Genomic DNA, 22717 nt, shown 5'->3' on the forward strand with positions numbered 1-22717 from the left:
ACATCTCCCGGCTACTTTAAGATTCTCCTGCATTAAGACATTTCATTATTTCTATAATTTCATTTTCCAGAAAGCAGCACCACTGAAAGCCACTTATATGGCTGATTGGAGCCATTTCATTTGGCTACCTAATGGTATAACAAGGCCTTACCATGTTAGGATCTATGGAAAGAAAGACAAACTGAGGTTGATTTAGACTATTATTTGTTTTTCCAAGCATGGACAATAAAACATTTCCTACTAGCTGCCAGTGATTCTCTTTTCCCCTTCCCTGGCTGGGGTTGGAAACCTTCAATCATATTCATTTTTGGACACCATTTTTGGCAAGCGAGACTTATTGCATTGGAACATGTAGTGCAATAGGGGGCAGAAAGGAAGGATTTTAGCCATGGATTGTTGCAAATCCTTGGATACTCCAGAGCCATAAACTCTGCGATACACTCTACAAAAGGACCTTCTGCTAAAGATCAATGTATGACATAAGCCCGCTCCTTCCTGGGTAATGGAGTCTCACAAATAAAAGTCCAGTGTCCTTATATCAAGTCTCTGGGCCTAACTCTTGGCCTTCTACTCCTTGCACCCCCTTGTCCAATGACTTCCACTGACCTCAACCCCTTATATCAGGGGGGCTTCATGACACCTTCTCTGGAGGCTGGTAGGGGGGTACCCAGACCCTCCCAATACACCTGGTTCCAGCCCAGGGACCCTATAACTAGCAGCAAAGGTCTGCTCCATACAACTCCTTGCTGCCACCTCCCCGGGCTTCTTCCTATCCTGCCTTTCTCAGGCCTTCTCTCCACACAACCTCTGCAGGTTAACCCTTCATGCAGGGCCATGACTCTCAGGGCCCTTGCCTGGAATCCCCTAACAAAATTCCAAATGTAATGAGTAAACTTAACCTAACCTTTGCCCTCCTCAGGCTTGCCCTTTTAGGCCTCAAGTTCCCCATGCTTCGTTCCTTAACTAAACATCTCCCAGGGCTCGCTCCCCTCCTGGAAGTCTAGAACCTGCCCTTCTGTCAGGGCTTAGCAATAAAGACTGTTCCACTCTCAGTAACCATTAGTTTCCTTCTCTACTCAGGCTACTATCCCAGGGCATAATCTCCCCATGAGCCTCCTCCTCACACCCTCCCTCTTCCCACAGAGTGACTGCAGCCTCTCACCCCACAGCTTCTTTCTTTCATGGCAAAGTAGACTTGACTGAATAGTCACTAGTCGCCACCAGCTGTAATTCCTAAATACTTAGCGGTTTATATTCTCTCACTCTGCTGTGTCCTTCAGGTGATGTAACAACTCCTTTCTAATACTACCCCATTTCTGCTAATAACGTAACGTAACTTTTGATATCTTAAGACATCTGAATTCCTCAGAAAGCTTTTCCCTTTCATTATCGAAGCCCTCACAGACCCACACAAGGTGATCAGTTGTTTCTTCCACCTTACAGAGCACACATAGGCCATCTTTGTGTCTGTCTATTTAAAAAAAATGTACTGTTTAAGCCACAATGGCCAATTTGTTGTCTGAACAAAATCATTTCATTTGTCCTATCCAGGTTCTGAAGTACATCATTATCCTCAGCTCTAGGGTACAATTCAAAAAATCTTCTTCCTCTTTTTTCACTAATCCAATTTTGTTGCTATTCCACTTACATTTTTCTGTACTGGGATTTTAACTTCCTGTTTACTCAAGGGTATTTCTATGTCAATCTTTCCATTTCTTACAGTCTTTTTAGCTGCTTTGTCCACCATTTCTTTTCTTGTTATCCCGTAACAAGCCTTCCTTCCATAGTATATTATACACCCTTTCAATATCTAGGAAGGCAGCTATCATGAAACCTTTGTGCCTCATACTTTACTGTATTTCAGTTTCTAACTTAAGAATGTGATCAACTCCTTTCTGCTACAAATTGCCTCTCTTTATATTAATGAGCCTGCTCTTTATACTAACCAGCTGGGCTTCATGATCAGTTAAGCTTGGCTCCCCCTCCAGGTGCAGCCTGGTATATTAATTGACTTCTGAGGCCCACATTAGCCCATTCAGGGCCTTTCTGAGGTACACACCCCACTACAGATCCCCATTACAATAGCCAAGCACCTCACAATCTTTAATGTGTTTGTCCTCCTAATACCTCTATATGGTAGGGAATTGTTATCCCTGTTAGCATACAGCCCTCAAGCCACTGAAGGGGAAGATGTGGTGGGGAGGTGCAAGGCTGCATGGAGAAGTAAAAATACACCCACAAAAACAGTGCCTGTCCAGATTTGGAGCATTAGTTTAAGAAAGTTATTTACTTATCTGCAGTTATCAAGAAATGGAGGCATCAAATCAATTCTGAGACAGAGGACCCAATTCTGATCTCTGTTAGGCCAGTGACATCAATGGAATTACTTGAGATCTTCACCCGTCTAACAGAGATCAGAATCTGTCCTCTACATTCTTTCATATGTATGCATCACAAAGCCAAAGTGAAATCTATTCTATCCCAGTCCATGTAGGTCCTGCAGTATCTGAGTGCCTTCTAGCAGTGCACTGAGCAACGTGACTACACATCTGGTCAAGTTTGTTCTCTCCCCCTCTCCTCAGAGGGAGAAACTCAGTGCAGCAGGGAGGTAAACTTCCTTGCAGCTAGTACTTTCCACTCTACAGTCCCTACCACAGCAACCCCCACTCGGCACCCCTCTCCACAGAAGCAACCCCAAACACCTGTCAATAGCAACACTCTACACATCCCACCCAGCAATCCCCACACCACCACCCAGCATTCCCATCTCCCCCACACCCTGTAGCATACATCCTACCCCCCCAGCCAGTACTTCCCCACACACCAGCACTCAATCTATGTATATATTTTTATTGTACCTTCTGATCTGTATGTAATTGAGAGGCGCCCTTCCATTGCTGAAGGTTAATTTTAATTGTAGCTGTTACCACGATACCTATAAGATTGTGTGTTCCTAATTATAATACACTATTTTATTCTTATTCACTTGTAATTTCATAAAGGTTTACACCATGTTGGTTTTGTGTTAATGATTCTATGGGAAGAGTCTAATCTTTCATCCAGAACGAGTGTAAAAAAGGGCACTGCGTAAGCTTTGTGCTAAAGCCCAAAGCGCTATTTGACATGACCAGCATTAATTAGAGTCTAACGACGTAATTTTATGCCTCTGCACGGGGATCAATACAGCCTTATTGATTATGGGCCGGATCCTCAGCTGATGTAGATTTGTGCAGCTCTGTTGACTTCAGTGATGTAAAGGAGCTGTGCAATCTGCACCATCTGAGGATGTGGCCTCAAAACGAGGGGAACTGAATACTGGAGCAAAATAATACCCACAAAAACAAGGACATTAAAAATTGAGGCTAAAATTGTGAGCCTGACTCTGATCTGGTGTAACTGTGTTGACTTGAGTGGATTTACTCCTGATTTACACCAGGGTAAGTGCCTTTAACCCAGTTTGCCCTGGAGGCCACAGGTCTCTTTTGATTCTGGATGATTTTGTGTGTCCGACAGTTCTGTACAGCAAAGGTGCAGTGCTCTTCAAATCCTACTGAATGGTCAATTGTTTTGAAGGAAAGTAAACAGAATCACAAAGCAATTTCCTGCAAATGCTCTAAGAAGGAAATTTAACCATCCTGAGTCATGTAATTTTCATGGGCAATTAAGCAATTTTAATACTATAGGAAATCAAATCCAGTTACTTAATTGGATGTAGCTGGTTCCAGACACATATCCTAGGAGCAGTAGCTATTCACTTATTTACCCTTGGATCTTTAATGGTGTATTAGGCTCATTTATGGCTTCCGGCTATATTAAGCAAAAATTTAATTGAGTCTTAAAAGGTTTGAAGAGGCACTAACCCCACTTCATTAAATAGCTAGAGTGTTACTTACTAGCTAAGGTCCCAATCCTTCAAAGACTTACTCAAGTAATTAGTTCTACTGAAGTCGAAAGGACTGCTCCTGTGAGTAAGAAGCACTCTAAGAGCAAGGATTTGCTGGGTCAAACCTACCGTGTAAGTGGCACAGCGAATGCTAGTCTAAAAGGGTTCATCCCAGATTTTTCTTTGGTGCCCTATTGCCGTTCTTGCACTCACATGGCTCAGTCCTGATCTCGGGTATAAGGGCATGAGCCACAGACACTGATTTTAAGTCAGACACCGCATACATCTGTAACCTACTCTTCCATCGATGTAATCTACACCTCCCATTCTGTGGCTGATCCACAGAGAGAGTTGTCTCATACTTCTCCCAGCTAACGGATTTGGAGCTGAATTTCTCAAAGTGCCTAAGCACCTTACTCCTAAACTCCTTTGAGGATCAAGGCCTAGGCACCTACCTGCATCTTTAGGCATCTATGTACCTTTAAAGGCAACTTAAAAGGTCATGCCCAGGACTTCAATGGGACCACATGCAGAATAAACGACTGCTCCAGGTGAGTAGAGGGACTAGAATCTGGTTCTCAAGAAGCACTGTTTGTACTTTAGCATTATAATAGATGGTATTGTGATGAAACAATCAGGATATGTAACACTGGTCAATATATCTCATATGAAAGATATTATACAGTAATTACTGTACAATTGTTGGTGTGGTTTCCACGGTTTAAATAGCCTCTTGGAAGTCTGAATGCGTTTTTCTCTACTACTTTTCTACTTAAAAATATAAATATATATTCATGTGTTTCCAATGCAAGAGAATCTGTGACAACTCTCGTTTCCTGTTCCTTTAATGTAATCTGAAGTCATGAAGTTACTTTTTAGTTAACTGCAGCTACAGGGCCAGTAGGGGAAGCTCATCCTTTATTTGTTTGGTAGGGTTTTTTTTTTTATATAGAATAGGGTTTTTTTGTCAAAGAAAAGAACAGAGAACTCTATGAGAACAGAAACAGGGGTACTTAAATAGAACAAACAGGTCAAATATACTTACTTAAACCTTACTAACCAGACTAAGGGCATCATTGTGCAAACACTCCTGAGCATGATGCTTACTACCCTAACTCACTGCCATCAATACGACTTCTCAAGTCAGTAAGCACTATGACTGGTAGCAACTGTTGGCAGGATCAGGCCCTCAATCAGTTTACAATCAAAATGATCAAACACTGAACCCAGTGGTCAAATGTAACAGATGAAATCCTGGCCCCACTGAAGTCTGTGAGAATTCTGCCACTGATGTAACTGGGGCCAGGATTTCAAAGGTGTATTTACACCAAGCCAATATTTGATGGCAGTAGTTCTCCTGACTGGTGATTGTTAATTGAACCGATGGCATGAAGTGAGCAGCTGGAGAGTGCAGATACACCAGGAGCTAAACTTTGTTATTTTGATGTTCCAGCAAACAAGCTTTACAGCCTTTATCTTGATGACAAGCCAGTCCCGGTTTGCAGCAGAGCGTAATCATGCTAGGAAAGTGGCCCCAACAGCAGGTTTACTACTCAAGTGCTGAAGCAAGACATGTACTGGATAACCCACCTTTACAAAGGAGAAAGAACAGAGGCTTTCCTTAAAGAGATAGGATCCCCTCCAGCCTAGAGTTTCATCAGAAAGATACACAACGGGTATGTCTAAACTGCAATAAAACACCTGCGGCTGGCCCGTGTCAGCGGAGTCGGGCTCACGGGGCTCAGGTTGCAGTGCTGATAGATTGCAGTGTAGACCTTCGGGTTCCAGGTGCTGCAGCCTGAGCTCCAGCACGAGCCCAGACATCTATTGTATCGCCCCACACAGCCTAAGCCCCGAGAGCCCCAGTCCGTGACACGGGCCAGCCAGGGTGATTTACTTCAGTGCAGACAAATCCAACAAGACTAAGCTCCTCCAACCCATTATATCCCCCATTACTGCTCCTTCAGCTTGTCTAAATCCTCCATCCCAGGAAATCAGGAGCACGCTGTCAATGTACACCAGAAAGCAGACTGCTAGAGGCCTGAGAAGGCTTAATTTTGCCATCTCAGCAGCGGCTGCAGAGGTGTATGAGTCTTAGGTCAAGGGCCATGTGGAGTTTGTCCAGCTTACAGATGCTGCGGGATCCGGGGAGAGGGGGGCGGAACCTTAGCAAACAGCAGGGTCTTCCTTCAGAAAGAGCCAGGAGATTTTTCACACACATGCAGAGCAGGCAGTGCCTTGGTTTCAGCAGGGGTAGGGGCCACGCCACTGATTTCAGATCCCAAAGTTCAAGAGTTTGGATCCAGAGTTTTAATTCATCTCTTTATGGATACAGGAGCTGTTTGCAAACTACAGATCTGGATTTCAAATACACCAATGTTTGGGAGTGTTGAGTTCTGGAGTTTTGGACCGGATCCATAGCTGGTTTTGAAGACCTCATTTGAGAGATTCAATCAAATTTCTAAACTTCATGGAACTCAATTTTTCTCCCTCAAGGCTGATTCTTGGCTGCTGGGATGTGAATCCAGGATTCCAGAGAACTTAGATGTTTCAACCCCAATGTTTAAACACAGATAACTCCCAAACAGGAACACAAAAGTATTTCACTTCTGCTAGGCAAAAAGTTATCCTTCATCCCAGACTATCAAGGGAACTATCCCCAAGAGCTCAGCTCTGTGATGAGACAATTTAATCTGAAGTCTCATAAATAAGAAATATGGCAAGGAATTAGGGTAGTAAATTTTTTTAATGTAAATGTTTGGCTTCCACCACTAAGAATAACACAGATTCATACTCAATTAGAACAAAACCTTGGGATTTATCACAGTGTCTCATCTTGCTAAATTAATCTGATTACTATACACAATTCAAATAGGCTAGGGTGTCAAAGGGCCATATTTAAAATCGGTTGCAGCCTAGTTGGATTGATTGTTTTTGTCTGAGAACGAGAGCCCTGCTATTCTTGCCACACGAAGCTCTGTTGAAAAATGAGAGATAACATGGTGGAGTCTTTTCATTTTTGGAAGGGGAGCATACGTTTTCTCAACTTTAATCACAGCAATTTGTTTTAAAGAAAGAAAAATGTCTCTGCTGGCTGAAGACCAATAAAACCTTCATCGGGTGAGGTAAGTGATGGATCTAGTTCCTTATTAAGAGTTGCAGTAAAATATATACATAATGGGATGTCTTTTATTAAAATAGCTGTAAATACTCTTTGATTTGAGATGGTGGCTGATGGTGATGCCAAGGATCCATATATGAAAGATAATGGGAAGGCCAAGACAATGGACGTTTTCTTCCCCTGTTGTATCCCTTTTGCATGCCCCTAAATCAACAGAATTTTAAGCTGCACCCGGGACATGAAGCAGCAGGGATGCCCCCAAAATAGGCAGAGCCGTACACTACAGCTGGCATTCCATGTCATCGGAGTAATGAAGATAGATCCAAAGACAAGACATAGGGTTTCAACAGAGATTCACATCACAGCAAAGAGAAAAAATAGGTAAAATGTGATTTCTCCTTTTTATGTGTTGCTCTGAATGCCTAAATGAGCCCATTTTACTAAACAAACAAAACCACAAAACAAAATACCAGCTCCCCCCCATCTACTTTTTTTTTTTTTTTTGGGTGCTAAAAGTGACTCATTCATTATAACCATGAGATCACTTTGAACAAAAAGGTGGCTCTGGAATTCAAAGTTCAACCTAAGAAATTTTAATTTTTGCAGATTTTGAATTTTTGTAGGTTTTCGGTTCATTTTTAAAAAAAATGTATATAAAAGTGAAATCTATGGATTAGCACAAAATCACCCCAAATAGCATCAAACATTCTGTAAACTTTCATAGAAAACTGTCCACTGCGTTCATACGGCTCTATGAATTTTTAACCAAAGCCTCCACAGCTCTTTTGCCTGGGAAAACTGTCTGTGGAACGTAGAGAACTCAAACATAATTCAAATATAAATATCTACAGCTGTTAGTTGAGAACGTCTCTTACGCTGGAGAAACTGTATAGGAAAAGTCCATTCATGAGTAAAGGTTATTAACCCAGTGTGGACTGAAGTTACAGAGCATGGAAAATTCCGAGTGACCTTGATAACCTGATGCTTTTCAGGTACAGTCAAAGTTTTACACATGTCAATTAATTCACGTTTAGACTGAGCTCCTTATCCTGTGGACTGTCTAAATATGTAGGTGGTTTAAAGAAATAAGGCCCCAGTTTTACAAAGACTCATGCACATGCTTAATTTGATGGTTGACTTTAATGGGACACATCACGTGCTTTAAGTTAAGCATGTGCCTAACTCTTTGCAAGATCAACATCTTATTGATTATACGTCAGTGAGACAGAAGAGCAAAGTACAATTCACCAGCATCTATCCTAGTAAGTATCAAATCTTCTGATGCCCCATGCCCTAAGAAAACATTATTGAGTTAAACTGGGTATTTTATAAAAAGCTGCATTACAGTACTTACTTACCTTTGATAGCAAAAACTCCATGACAGAAATCCTTGAAGTTGATTCTTCCCAGGTCATTTGGGTCCAAGTATTTAGCCAATTTTTCCACCTAGAAAAGGATATACAAAGTTTACTATGTGTTGCTTCTATCCTGGTCACGCTCTTATGGAGAAAACACCAGTTTCAAAAATATCTGCAGTACACAACTAAAATCAATACAAGGTAAAAATACTTATCTACGTAGATATAAAACCAAAACTTTGTGACTTTCCATGGCATAAAATATAGGAGAGACTGTATATGAGAGACCCAAGAACATTAAAAGTGAAAGAAGCTTAATATGAGATTAATTTGTTTAGTGCCGTATTATTTACTATAATCTCAGTTTCGTGGTTTAGCATTTCTGATGTAAATTATCACCCACCAAAGGGGATCACACTGGGTGTACTGCAGTAAATTTGCATGTATATTGAGGGAGATATTTTACATTGAGGAAGAGTTGAAGGATTTTTCAGGAGAGATTGGAGGAAGAAGAGGGAGGGAATTTGGTGAATCTATGCAGTGGATCAAAAGAAGGCACAAAACCAAGCGTGGGAAAAGAAAGCAAAAAAGCAGTTAAGTGGGGAGAGGGGAAGAGAGCAAAGCAGGGGCGTTGGAACAATTTGTATAGTGGGGTGCTGAGAGCCATTGAACCAAACTATAAACTCTGTATATGATGGAAACCACTTTGAGACAGGGGGTGCCCTAATTCCAGCTCCTATAGAGCAAAGGTAGAGGCAGTGTTGTCCAGTGGATAGGGCACTGGAGTGGGAGTCAGAGGACTCTTCTATTCTATTCTTGGCTCAGCCACTGACCTGCTTTGTGATGATAGGCAAAAGTCACTTCACCTCTCTGTGCCTGTTTACCCTTTGCTTGTCTTGTCTATTTAGATTGTAAACTCTTTGGGACCAGAGCTCTCTCTCACTACTTGTATGCACATAATGCCTAACACAATGGGGGTCTGACTTTGGTCTGATCCTCTAGGGTGCAACTACAATATAAATACGACCAATTATTACATCAATATATACTATATATTATATTAAGATTTATTATAAGAGTGTAAGGAGCAATGAGAGCAGGAATGCAGGATATTACAATATTCGGAAGGACGGAATGCAAGCTTAAACAGGCCGGTATGAACAGCAATCAAAGCCCAGCTGACAATACACACAGCAAATGAATGAATCCTGGTGACCCAGTTTCTCAATTTTTTGGTTTCTCACGTGCCTGCAAAACCCTGCGGAATGCTTTAAGGCCCTCTAGAGGGTGCACCAATGTCTGACCATGAAACCTCCTCACTTCTATTCTATCCATCCAGTATACCCAGACCATTTTGTTTAGATGGGTTATGATCAATGGGAATATTCTCCATCCTAATGAAAGCCTGGCAGTGCTGTAAAACCAACAGGGTTTCAGCATTTCAGTCTACTGCTGGGGCCGTTCAGTTTGCCAGTGTATCCTATACACAAAATATGGTTTTCGAAATCATGATGCCGGGGTGCTTACATCACATGCTGTCAGTTTCCCAGGACCATTGGAACAGCAGAGTCAAATATGTGGACGAAGTAGCCTGTGGAAGTGTGCATATGGAGTAATGTTCTCATGAACCACACCTCCAGCTGGGACCCAGATGGAGCAACCAGAGCCAAAACACCAGCTGACTGCTCTTGAGATTATTTCTCCACCCAGCATCCTTGTAACAAATGCGATGGGTCTCTCCAATAAGGTCTTATTTAGAACAACGAAATCTAATTAAGGTGCTTAGATAAGCAATAGGTAAAACTTTGATGAATTGCCACTTTCCGCTCCCTAGTGCTCAGTCTCATGCCCTGGCATTCAGTATGCACTTCCAATCAGCCTGAAGACTCAGCAACGGTACATACAACAGCACCTAGGCCCTGGTTCAGTAAAGTGCAAAAGTGCTTGTTTAATTTTAAGCAGGTGCCTAAGAACTATGTTGACTCAGATCCTTAGATACTACCCTGAATAGTGCTAAATTTCTTTGGTTGACAGGTTAAGTTAGATGTTAGTCAGACAGGTGAACAGGTTTTGTACTGTTTTAAATACACTTTAGTAAAAATGTAGTAATGATAGATGTGTTAGACCTGTTCTGCATACCACATCTATACAAGCCATACATTCCCAGTTAATTGCATTTAAAGAAACCTTGCAATTATATTAAATATATAAACACCTTTTACATGTATTATTTAAAATCTTTAAACCCACCCCCCATAAAACTGTATTTATATCTGCTGCGTAGTTGCTATAACAATACTTAGCACACATACAATCCCCAGTCGCCAAGTGCTTTACAAGGCATTATCCTCATTCTGTAGATGGTGAACATGAGGCACAGAGAGGTTAAGTGAGTTGCCCACAGTTTCACTGAAAATCTGCTGCAGAATGGGGAACAAAAACCAGAACTTCCTGCTGGCATATGGAGAAAAGGTACGTAAGATACTATGGTGATGCATGCCATAGAATTGCTTATTACTGGATAAAATACTGACTTAATTGGGGTAAGGGTATTTTCCTATGGGTTGGATACATTATTTTGATACTGTCAAATGGATCAACCATGAATGAATCTGGGAAAACAGCAATGTGGATTTAAGAATCTATTCATGGTGCAAAATGCTTGGTGTTGAGTAGGGGAGAATGGAACAATTTGATCCAGAGGCTAAATCCTTCCCTTTCCCCTCCTTCTTTTTAAAAAATCACCTGCAGCTCCCCTCATGCAGACATGGCAAGTAAAGAGCTGTAGGATGAATTCTGCAGCATGCAGTGAGTTTAGGGAGAAATCTTACAGAAGTTCTCTTATTGTGAAAACCTTTGGAGAGTTGATAATGATGTGCTGTCAGTCTGATGGCAAAATGCAGCATTTGGCCAGAACCATGGACAGCACACATCAAGGGAGATTCTGTTAGAGGCAGTCATCCTTACACAAACCTCTTTGATATTACATCATGGGAGACAGAGTAGTCTTGTGGTTACAGCTGTCCTCTGGGATTCAGGACTCCTGGATGCTGATCACAGTGGATGATATCTATGTATCCTCACTAACCTTTTCATGCCTCAGTTTACTTACTTGGTCACTTAGTCCATCCCATGCTTTGTTGCACACTGGGCTACCCACATTTGCCATCCATGCCTCAGTTTACCCACCTGTAAAATGGGGATACACAATAATAATCTACTACCTCACTGCAATGGTGCAGGGATTAACTAACTGAGGTGTATTAACTGCTCTGAGATTACCAGATTAAGAAGTGCTATAGAAAAACAAAGACAGCATGGTCTCATGGACAGGCTGTCCAACTGGTACTCAGAAGACCTGGGTTCTATTTCCAGCTCTGACTTGCTGTATGAACTCATTTACTGTCCTGTGCCTTGGTTTCCCTATAAAATGGAAATTGTAAGGATACATACTTTGAGATCAAGGGATAGAAAACACAATCTAACAGCTAAGTAATAGTAGTATTCAGAAAGCAAATAATTAAACAAAGAGCAATAAGGTTAAAACAAAGTCAAAATTAATGTTACTTACAAACAAGGCCAAATAGGAAACTCCAAGGAACCCAAATAAATGCATGGAAGTAAACTTCCCTGGTGGCCTAATTTCTCTGTATTCTGATTGCGTATGCTAGTGAATTATGGGGTCAGAGCCACCAGTGCAGTAACTCTCCAGTGTGTGTGGGATGGCAGTACATTGAGGTGGAAAACAGCATTCCTTCCAAATCTCTGCTTGAGTGGTTTTATTCAAACCCCTGATGGGTGACTTTGATCTCTCTTCAGATACAGATTTCAGGTATCATCCTTTCCCACCTGTAATCTCTCTCCTCGTGTTTTATTCTGGACCGTTGAAAGACATGACTCACATTGTACATTCTAAGAGCTGTGGGAACGCTTCCCCCCAGCCCTGCTTGTTAATACATAGATAGCTGCTCAGATTATACATTCATCCAAGTCAAAGAACAAATCCTGTGTGGCTGGCCCAGGATGTACAGTGGCTCTAATTGGGGATGGGGGTTTATGTGTAGGTGTTCAAGGAAATCACATACCATACGTGCATGAAATACAGCTCTCAGTGCACGAGACATAAATAAGAGCTCAAGCAGAATCCGTGCACAACATAACAACACGCAATATTTTGCTCAACCTCCTCTGGCTACATAATGTCGAGCTGGAGACACACTCCGTCCCTCTGTAATTGGCATCACGCACACATCTCTGATCTAACAAGCTTGTCACAGATCAGCTCGTTGAAGGAAGCCATATGCATTATGCTGACATAAATCAGCTCAGATTTACTGCTGAATGGCGTGAAGCTGCCTGATACGACGGAATGTTATGTCCCCAAACCAACATAATTTACAGCTTTGGCGTGCTTCCGTCACAGCCAGTGAGGATAAGTGTTATATATGAAAGGAAGAGGGGGTACCATGAAGAATGCAAGCAACAGAATGCCTTTACATTACCAGGTACTCTGGTAGCATAGATCCAGCAGGATATAAACACATCATGCACCCACACGCAAAGGAAATAGAATGGTACACACCGCAGACCTGACCAGCAGGATAGCCAATGTATAATTGTATATGGAGCACTGTGACAAGAGGTCACAGATGCAGATAAAGAGTAAAATTTTCAAAAGCACTGAACTGACTTAGGAGCATATATCTCATTTGCAAAAGAGGCTTGGGGACTTTGGTACTTTAATTTTTTTTACCCTTTATCTTCATCTCTGATGGCAAGAAGGGTCTTTTGCTTGAGGCAAAGGATGGGAGTCAGTAGACCTGGGCTCTGTTATGCCACAGATGTCCTGTGTGACCGTGGGCAAGTTGTCTAGTCTCTTTAATGAATGGCCTAGGTTCTTCTAGACCAGGGGTTCTCAAACTGGGGGTTGGGACCCCTCAGGGGGCCATGAGGTTATTATGTGGGGGGTTGTGTGCTGTGAGTCTCCACCCCAAACCCCGCTTTGCCTCCAGCATTTATAATGGTGTTAAATATATGAAAAAGTATTTTTAATTTATAAGGGGGGGTTGCACTCAGAGACTTGCTATGTGAAAGGGGTCACCAGTACAAAAGTTTGAGAATCACTGTTCTAGACCAACCAAATAGCAGGAAAGCTGCAAACTCCTTCTTCTCCTTTCTTCACCTAGCATGGGATCTGGAGCATGGTGGCTTCCGGCTTGCTGAGAAATTCTACTCCATGTCCAGAACATTTTAAAACATGGATGTGTTTTAGAGGTTGGGCAGGCAGAAGTCTGAATGTGTGGGGTGTCACTCAAAGTACATGTGAAGGTACAATGCCCTGTGAAGATGACTTCAAAGGACTTCCCTTGCTGATGGCCTATGCCAAATTAGCACATTCTGTTTCAGCACCATTCCATTTTCAGTGGAGTGATGGCAAAGCTAGTATTTATGAACCAGTGAGCCTCCCGAAGACAGGGGAGACTCCTTCAAGAGCAAAGATAGCCCTGGGGCATGCCATTATCATATTATCTATGCTCTGGACTCAGAGAACAGCCTTTTCATTGCTCCACCGGTTTGCTGAGACTTGTCAGCTATGACTGCATCCCTATCAATGAGTATCTCAAGAGAAGTCTTGGAAACTTTTACCTCGTGCTTCCCATATCGTTTCTATTAATGCATGTTCCATTGCTCAGATCCACTCCAGACCATAGTCCAGATCCTCAGCTGGTGTCAGTCAGCACAGCAGTGCACTATTCCAACCCGTACATGGTCAGAACTCACAAGTCTGAATAAGAAGATTGGCTTAAAAATCACGAGAGTTCTCAGGAACAATCAATGTTGAGGTTTTTTTTTTTTTTTACAACCTCTGGATTTTGGTTTATGTTTTCACGCTTTCTCCCCACACCCATGAGGGCTAAAAACATTTTTTAATAAAAGCCGAGACTTGCACGAAGTAATGAGACTGCAGGAGTGACCATTTAAGAAAATGACCAAATACTGTGAGATTCACAATAAAATCACTAGAGCTGGCAACACTGGAAGTCAATGTAGCTATGCTGATTTACACCAGCTAAGGATCTGACCCTATAGCCACAAAACATATGCCTACTTTCAACAGAAATGCAGCTTTAATGAAGTAGGAGACTGATTACAATTCCTTCCTGAGACTTATTAAATACAAACTACCATCAACAGAAGAAAACAACTGGGTCACGGTCAGAGAATGTCACAGACATTACAGAAAGCTAAAGAAAATGGAGCACCAAACCTATTCTTCGGGCCCTGTTTCTGGATATATTTAAAGCGATGTAATCAGACTCAACTAGGCCATCAGGGGTCATGGCATCAAGATTCTAAACAGATGCAATGCTTTCTGTTCAGTGAAGTAGTACAAATCTGAGGTTGGATCCTCAGCTGGTGTCAATCAGCATAGCTCCATTGACTTCAAGGGAGTTACACTGATGTTCACACACTGAGAATCTGGCCTGATGCATACAGGAGACAAATATCTAGTCAGACATTAGACTTTAAGGTTATAAGACTGGTGCATGGCTTTCCCTGATAAACAGCAACCCACAGCATTGCAATATAAGTAAACACTATTTCAAATGCTCACAGGGTCAGTTAGGCAAATTCCATTTCCTTTTGGGTGTCTTGCTAAAAGGCAGGAAATTGTGTTCTTGGTTTTAACTTACCAATTCCTGTAACCAGTTGGGATGCTTGTGCCCACTTTAATAATAATACAATAATAACAATAATCTGATTGTGGTCCCTGAATAACACTGGCACCATAAGTTTATTCCTGAAAGCCTCTCAATGATCCAATGGTTTTAATTGCCACTCTACTGACAACACCTAATTACAATTCTGAATCAAATCACATATGAATGTGTTAAGCCCAGGTGTGTGCATTGTGACTGGCTACAAAAGTGCATTAGTATTTACTATGAAGCAAAGCTTTAACAGGAAATGAAATTATCCCCAAGCAAATTGTTTCAGTCTCCAGGTCCACTTTGTATTTAAGTTCACAGATTCTAATTTAGATTTTATTTATAAAGCAAGTAAATTTACAAAATAGAGGGAGACAAACTGGCAAACATACATACATACATACATACATACGAGTCACATCAAGAACTTTAACCACCACGGACTTGGTCCTCAGCTGGTGTAAAGCAAGGGTCAATGGAGCTGTGTTAATTTAGATCTGCTGAGGCTACATTTGTGTATGCAGTTATAATAAAATCTCTGCATAAATACACACAGACATGTACCTAGGTCTCCATCTGAGGTCACCTACATCTAGGTCTGATGTACCTAGGTCTCCATCCACTTGAACACACCCTCCAGACAGAAAGAAGTTTTGAATCTCTAGGACTGTCATACAACATTTTTCTCCACATCAATTCACATAATTCCACCCTCCCTTTCCAAGATCTGGTTTTCAGCTGATGGTTGAGGATGGGAGGATGTTGTTCCACTTATGGCTCCAGTTCTCCTGAACAGGAGACAAATTTATTTTTCATTTCTCTCATTTTAACATAACAATTTTTGGAGGGACCAGCAGGATTTACCCATGGCCAGTGTGCATATCCCAATGTACCAACCCAGTCACATAGCTCAGTTCTAGCCACCTTTCTGCTCCAGGAGGTGGTATAATTCCAAGAATGCCATCAAAGCACCAGCCATTCAATGTTCCCTAACCCTAAGAACTTTGCTATTACTATTGATTTTATGTGGAAGGCCTTCAGATACTTCGGTGACAGGTGGCAGTATGAAACCCTAAGATAGCATCACTCTTGTAAGTAGCACTGGACGGGTGAGCAAAGCAAGACAGTGCCAATCTCAAAGATACAGTGGGACAGGTGGAAAGACACCCACTCCGCTGGGGCTCATCGGCACGCCTGCTGTGTTTAGTGCAGAGGGCACACCTGGGCTCTGATCCACCACTGTGTTGGTCCAGTTTGACACCAGACTAATTCCAATGGTTTTAATGAAATTACACCAGCAAAAAAATCAGGCTAACCCAAAGGTAAATCTGACCCCTGGAATGTAAAATAGGAGAGTTTGTGGGAGGAAGGACTCTTGTACAGTCCTATGGCTGCAAAATCCCGCTTGTCCTGGATTTCCTCACCGGGGTGAACTCTGCTGGACATTAGGACAAGTGGAATTTCAGGGCATTTGTACTGTGCAGTGCAATGCTCGCCCTAGACTGTTTTAATTCACTGTATTTTCCCCCTAGCTTCACCAACTGCTAACTCTGTAGCTTAACGGGTTTCTTTTACAGTACATACAAGGTTTGTCATATTGAGGAAGACGCCCATTGGAGCCTGATTTATAATGTCCCCTTTTCTGGCCTGAGCATAGGTGGTTCTCTGCTTATGGAAAGTTCCAGAACCTCTTTCTATACTGAACTCAGAGGAAAAGAGAGGATGGGTGGGATTAAAGGTACATTGGGCTAGAAAGGGAATGCGAATTCCATGAGGCCAAACTCAGCCCTCACTTACATTGGTGTTGAATCCAGAGCAATGCCATCGACTTCCATAAGCCACTCTGAAGTTACAGTGACTGGGGTAATGGGCCCACAGCATTTCCTTCTGCAGTGACCGCATGGAAATGTAAAAGTGACAACATGTGCCTAACCCTCAGCTAACATAAGGATGGTCTTATGGAAAAGGCTCTGACTTGGGACACGGCGGGGATCTGGTTCAATTCCTGGTCCTAACAAACCCCGCCCCCCATGTGACCTTGGACAAGTCAGTTCATCTCTCTGTCTCAGTCCCCCACCTATAAAATAGGGATAATGCCACACTTCCGTTTGCCCACCGTTTCTATATGGGGTCTATTTAGATTAGAAGCTCTTTGGTGCAGAGACTGCCCCTACTGTGAGTTTTTAGAGTGCTTTTCACAGCTGGGACCTCTAGGCGCTGCTGCATAATACACTCATGGATGGATGTTTGAGGGGGGGAGGCGTGCATTAGTTTTTAAATGAGCACAATTAATATTCCGATGACTTTCAGACTGATAAAAGGAAGGTGTTACTGAGACTGTAGCTGAGCAGCTAGCCAGTACCGTCAAAATGAACTGTGCTACCAACACGAACCCAAATCCTCTCTGCTGTGTACATCAACCATATTAAACCTTCTCCTGCCTAGCTTTGTAGAGAAACAGTCTCCTATCCCCTTTCTCCTCTGACAGCACACTGCCAGCAATTAATCAGTCTCTCTGAAACGGCAAAAGGCTGTTGAGGCTACAATAATTATTTATTACCCTTGAAAAGGTTAAGGGCCTGTCTGTCCAATAACCAGGCTGCATAACATTGTATCCTTTTTGTTCCCGACCACACCATCTATTCAGAGACAGTGTTATGCTATCAAATAAAAAAGCAGAAGCCTTTCAGTGCCATTAACCAAGTGGGTGAGGCAGCCTGTTCATGCACGAGTGAAATGAGCAGACTGTGCTGGCCCTGGACCCAGAGTTGGCGGGTGAAAGCTTTTCTTATCCCCCGGCATATCTGGGCAATACGGAGTTGAGCCTCCCGCACCAGCCCTCTGGGAGGACACATTGGCACTGAAAGAGCTGAGTCAAGCCCTTGCTGAATCAATGGGATGTTGATTCTTGTGGGTCATTAAGCAATTATGCTGAGGAGGCATCATTAAACATGTTGAGTTTTTTATTCAGTGTCAGGATAAAAGTCAGTACAGAGAGAGAAGTGGTAATACTTTGCTCAGGGCCTTCCATCCAGGGTGGACAGGGTCACTGTACAAGTACCCAAGACACATCTCAAAGCTCTTGATAAACATTAATGTGAAGTCATATCATCTCCATTTTACAGCTGGGAAAACTGAGGCAAAGAAAGATCAAAGCTCTTATCAACCTCACACAGAACATCTGTGGCAGATGTGGGAAGAAAACTCACTTCTCCTAGTCCAATGCTTTAAAACACAAGATCTTCTACAAAGCCACCATGGAGAGAAAGACTCACCTTGCTGGTTGAGGATCTGACCCAGAAACTATAGGCTACCTATATGGAACAGACTGATTCCAAAGATGCCATTTTGTATGTCTTTGTTAAAGGTGAGACCTTTGTTTAGCATCATTTAGATTACCTAAAATAGATACATAAGAGAACAAAAAGTTCATCCCTTTTCAAGAAGCCTCTACGATGTCTGTGGCATTTTTTCATGCTTTGCTAGAAAACCTATTTGAAAAAGTTAAAACGACTAGGGCTAGTCCAAAACCAAAATGCCTTCTGCCCTCCCAAGTTTTTGAGGCTATCTTCAATTGAAATACAAGGTCTAGTGGTTCTGAAGACAGCCTGAGAATTCAGGGTGACTTAACAGGACACTTAGCCCAACGCCCCCGTTGATGCAAAGGAACAAGGGAGAACAATTTTAACCATACTTAACAGTGGCCAAATGTTTATTAGGTTTAAGAACAATGTAAATGCTCGGGTGAAATCCTGATCCCACTGACGTCATTGGGAGTTTCTCCACTCAATTCAGTGGGGCCAGGATTTCACCCTTGCTTTTCCGCAAAGGCTGACAACAAGGATGCCAACAGATGCCAACTATGGTTGGAGGGGGTGGACACTGGAACAAAACAACTCAATCCACATAAGCCATCAGCCTTCTGATGGAAACAACTTCTGGTCAGTGTCAACATGGGCAGCAACTTCGAGGCAAAAGGCTCCAAATGTCCAGTCTTTTGACTCATCCATTCCCCACTCTGTTATTTGCTACTGCTTTCTATATGTGGGGGGATTTAGTCAGGAGACTTCTCATACATTAAATCCATATGCAAGGCTGGATTGTGAAGCCTGTACTAACAATAGTGATTTTTCATAGGAGTAGTCTTGTGAGTTTTCCCCACAATAGTGAATAAGGGGTGGAGAATTGGGTTGAGAATAAGAGGTTGAGAATTCTTGGCTTCAGTCTCATACATTTTAAGGCAAGAAGGAACCACTGTGATCATCTAGTCTGATCTCCTGCATAGCACAAGCCAGAGAACTTTATCCATTGATTCCCGCATCAACCTCAGTTTGACCCAGAGCATTACGTTCAATAAGATATCCAGACTCATTGTAGGTTGCACTAGTTGTGTTACTAATCTCTGCTCAGTAACATACCTCACTGTATGTGTTGTTTTTCATCACAGAACCCTCTCCTATGCACTGGGTTTGGACGGGTTTTTTTCCCTTCTTCTTTTCTTTCTTTACAGCCTTTCCATTGCTGTAAGTAGCCCTCAGCATGCTTTCATGCTGCTCTTACATTTCAGAAAGCAGCATGTGGCAAACATCACTTTGTGTCTATAGAGCCGCCAGTCTTGCTAAGATACACAATAAAGTAGTGTGTGTTGGCTAAGGTGAATGTTATTGCAACTGAGATCTAAATTTATATTGGGAGGATAATCACCCATCCACCCAAGTAAGTGAAACACTAAGGAAAGAACTTTCATTTTCTCCAGTTTGTTTCCCAAAGTGGAAAAGATTGATGTCCTCTGTCTGAGAACATGGACCTCTGCTGTAGAGTTTATTAGCCAGATAGATCCTCGCAGCTTGTGGACTAGCCTGGACTACAAAGCTTGGGGCTGAATTTTTCTGCTCTCTTCCTTCTCTTTCTGGTGCTAGACTGGTGAGCGTGTGCCCAATTCACAGAACATACAAGTCTGTTGCAGCCCTAGCAAGAAGGGGTTGGCTCTTTAGCACAAACCATGCCAGCTTGTGATTTTAGTGCTGGAGATCCTCAGTTCAATCCTCAATGTCAGCCAAAATGGTGGCTGTCACACTGGCGTTTAACCTTGACCTGCAGGGGGAAGCAGGATGCTAATACAAATAGACAGATGTTCTGGAGTTGTGCAGTTCTTGCTAGCAAGCATCACAGCCTAGGACATTGATTTAACAAAACCTCCTCCCCCAACCTCAAAGCCAGCCCTGATCGGTGTTGACACTGCCGTAAGCAGGCTCCTTGCCGGGCCTGTTGCAGAACTGAGGGGCTCTGTTCCTATTCTTCAGGAGGGAGCCACAGAGCTGGTTCTCCCACAGATGAGCTCCCTCCCTCCCTGAGATATACGATACAGAGTTCAGAGTAACAGCCGTGTTAGTCTGTATTTGCAAAAAGAAAAGGAGTACTTGTGGCACCTTAGAGACTAGCCAATTTATTTGAGCATAAGCTTTCGTGAGCTACAGCTCACTTCATAGCTCACGAAAGCTTATGCTCAAATAAACTGGTTAGTCTCTAAGGTGCCACAAGTACTCCTTTTCTTTTTACGATACAGAGTCTCATCCTCCCGCAGCTTGGGTGACAGAGATTACTGCAGCTCTAAAGAGCGAATGGCATCCCCTGCACAGCTCCTGCTAGGGGGAGGAGGGGAGGCTGTGAGTCCTTAAGCACATATTTAGGCTGGGGGGAGGTATGAGGGAATCTCTCTCCTCTCCCTCCCCCACTTCAGCTGTCCTGGCCATGGGTAGGTTCTTTACCCCCAGGGCCCGGTTGCATCTAACAGGCTGGCTAACAGGCGTGCTTCAGAGCTATCTATTAGCCCAGAGCTATCTCTGCCTCCCTCCCCTGCCACTGTCCATTCGGTCTCCCTGTCTGTCAGCAAGCGGGGCAGGCACTCACTGGGCCATCAGAAAAGTTCCCCCCGAGCTCACACCATCCCCAGTCCCAGAGCTGCCACACACAGCAGCTGAGGCAGACTCCGAGTCCCACCCTGAGGATGGGCAGCCACATAGGCACAACATCGCTGCCACTAACGGTAGGCGCCCCAGATGAGAATATAAACCCCACACTGAGATACAAGGGGTTAAGAAGCAGATCTGGGCCCAGGGGACACCACACCTGCAGCACCTGCTCCAGCTGGAGAAGGAGCTTAAAAGAGAGCCAGACAGGATAGGAGGACAGACCTGTTTTGAGAGCACCTGAGCAAGAGCACAGCAGAAGTCCTTACTGCAAGGAAGGGGCCTGGAAAAGACGGCTAAACAGGCCCGGAGGAAGGAGCAGGGAGGAGACCCTCGTCAGAGATTTCTCTCTTGGGACCACCGGCAGGGGGTGCTAGAGACAGAGGGAGAGTTGTGACCCCGGTACCTAACCACTGCACAATACCGCTGGTAAATGCTGCCTGTCACAGCCCCACTCCTCATTCTGACTGGCCTCTGCAGCAGTGAAGCCCAGACTGAGCACAGAGGGCTCCATGAATGAGCCTGTCGCAAGGTCTGGCCCTCAGCCAGACTCCCCACCGACTCACAAAAATGAGTTCCTAAATCTGATCCGAGGGAACCGGTGACTAACCGGAACCCAGACAGCATTAGAAACACAGCAGGTCACTGATCAAAGGCAGATTCCAGGGTGTATGGGGAGGAAGGAATTAATCACAATCTGCTGCTCTGCCTGGGAATCCAAGAGGAATGTGTTTTTTTCTCCATCCTCCAGGGGTTAGTTCACTTTCTGGCACATGGCTGCAGCCTCAGGGGCAGCAAAGCCCAGCTATGCGTTATCAGTGTGGCCAGGCGTTGGAACGATCTTCTTATTAATAGCAGGCAGCGGAGGATTTAATTAGCCAGCAGGGGAGCCTGTAACTGAGCTGCACGGATCTCAGGCCATGGAGGTGGACACCAAACACAGACTGCTAAATAAGGACCAGATCACGAGCTTCTGATTTCCACCGCAGAGCACGTATGCAAGTAACCTCAGTGAAGTCCACGGAACTACTCCTGGGAGTAACTGCTCACCAATACGAGGAAAGTGTTCACTATCTGCCCCCAGATAAATCAATAAACATTACTTGTATTGTGGTCACACCTAGAGATGCCCACCTTTTCGTTATGAGTTTCTGCAAAGCCTACTGCAAAGAAGGCCGCTGCCCTGACTAACTTGATTAGTAGCTCCTCCAGGTACAACTCAAGCTGATGGACCTGCTCTCTCAGTCTACTATCTCCTCTTGCTGCTGCCATGTCCCTCTGACAGCCCCTGCTTTATGTTCCCCAGAGCAGAGTGGAGCTCAGTTGGGAGGGGTCCTCAGTTCTGGAACTTGCTCTCCCCTGTGGCTTCAGAGCCTTCCTTCTGAGATATTTATGAAGTAACACGCTTGTTCCCTCCAGCTGTCTCTTCTCACAGCCTTAGGGCCAGGAGGTAGTGGTCCCGGCAATGGCTGGGACTGTACAATTTATCTGATTGTTGCCTGTACAAAAAGATAGGTTGTCACTTTGAAATTGAAGACACTGAGGCACAGAAAGATTCAATTACGAGCTTAAGTCACACACAGTGTCTGCTGCCCAGCCACCAGACCATCCTTCTGTATCTGCTTCCTGTTGATCTTCCACGTCAGATTTGCACATTTTAATCACCAAATAAAATT

At 43.4% G+C, this 22717-nt stretch overlaps 1 protein-coding gene across 1 annotated transcript in view; it reads right to left on the reverse strand.

Annotated features, from left to right (window-relative positions):
• The window catches only part of RAB11FIP4 (RAB11 family interacting protein 4), a 203818-nt gene that overhangs the window by 120691 nt on the left and 60410 nt on the right, over window positions 1–22717 (reverse strand). The window contains exon 2 of the mRNA XM_074971911.1: window positions 8363–8450. Coding sequence (XP_074828012.1) covers window positions 8363–8450 — 88 coding nt within the window. The remainder of the gene's footprint in view (window positions 1–8362; window positions 8451–22717) is intronic.

The sequence above is a fragment of the Natator depressus genome, chromosome 14 (genome assembly GCF_965152275.1).
Source record: "Natator depressus isolate rNatDep1 chromosome 14, rNatDep2.hap1, whole genome shotgun sequence".
Lineage (NCBI taxonomy): Eukaryota > Metazoa > Chordata > Testudines > Cheloniidae > Natator > Natator depressus.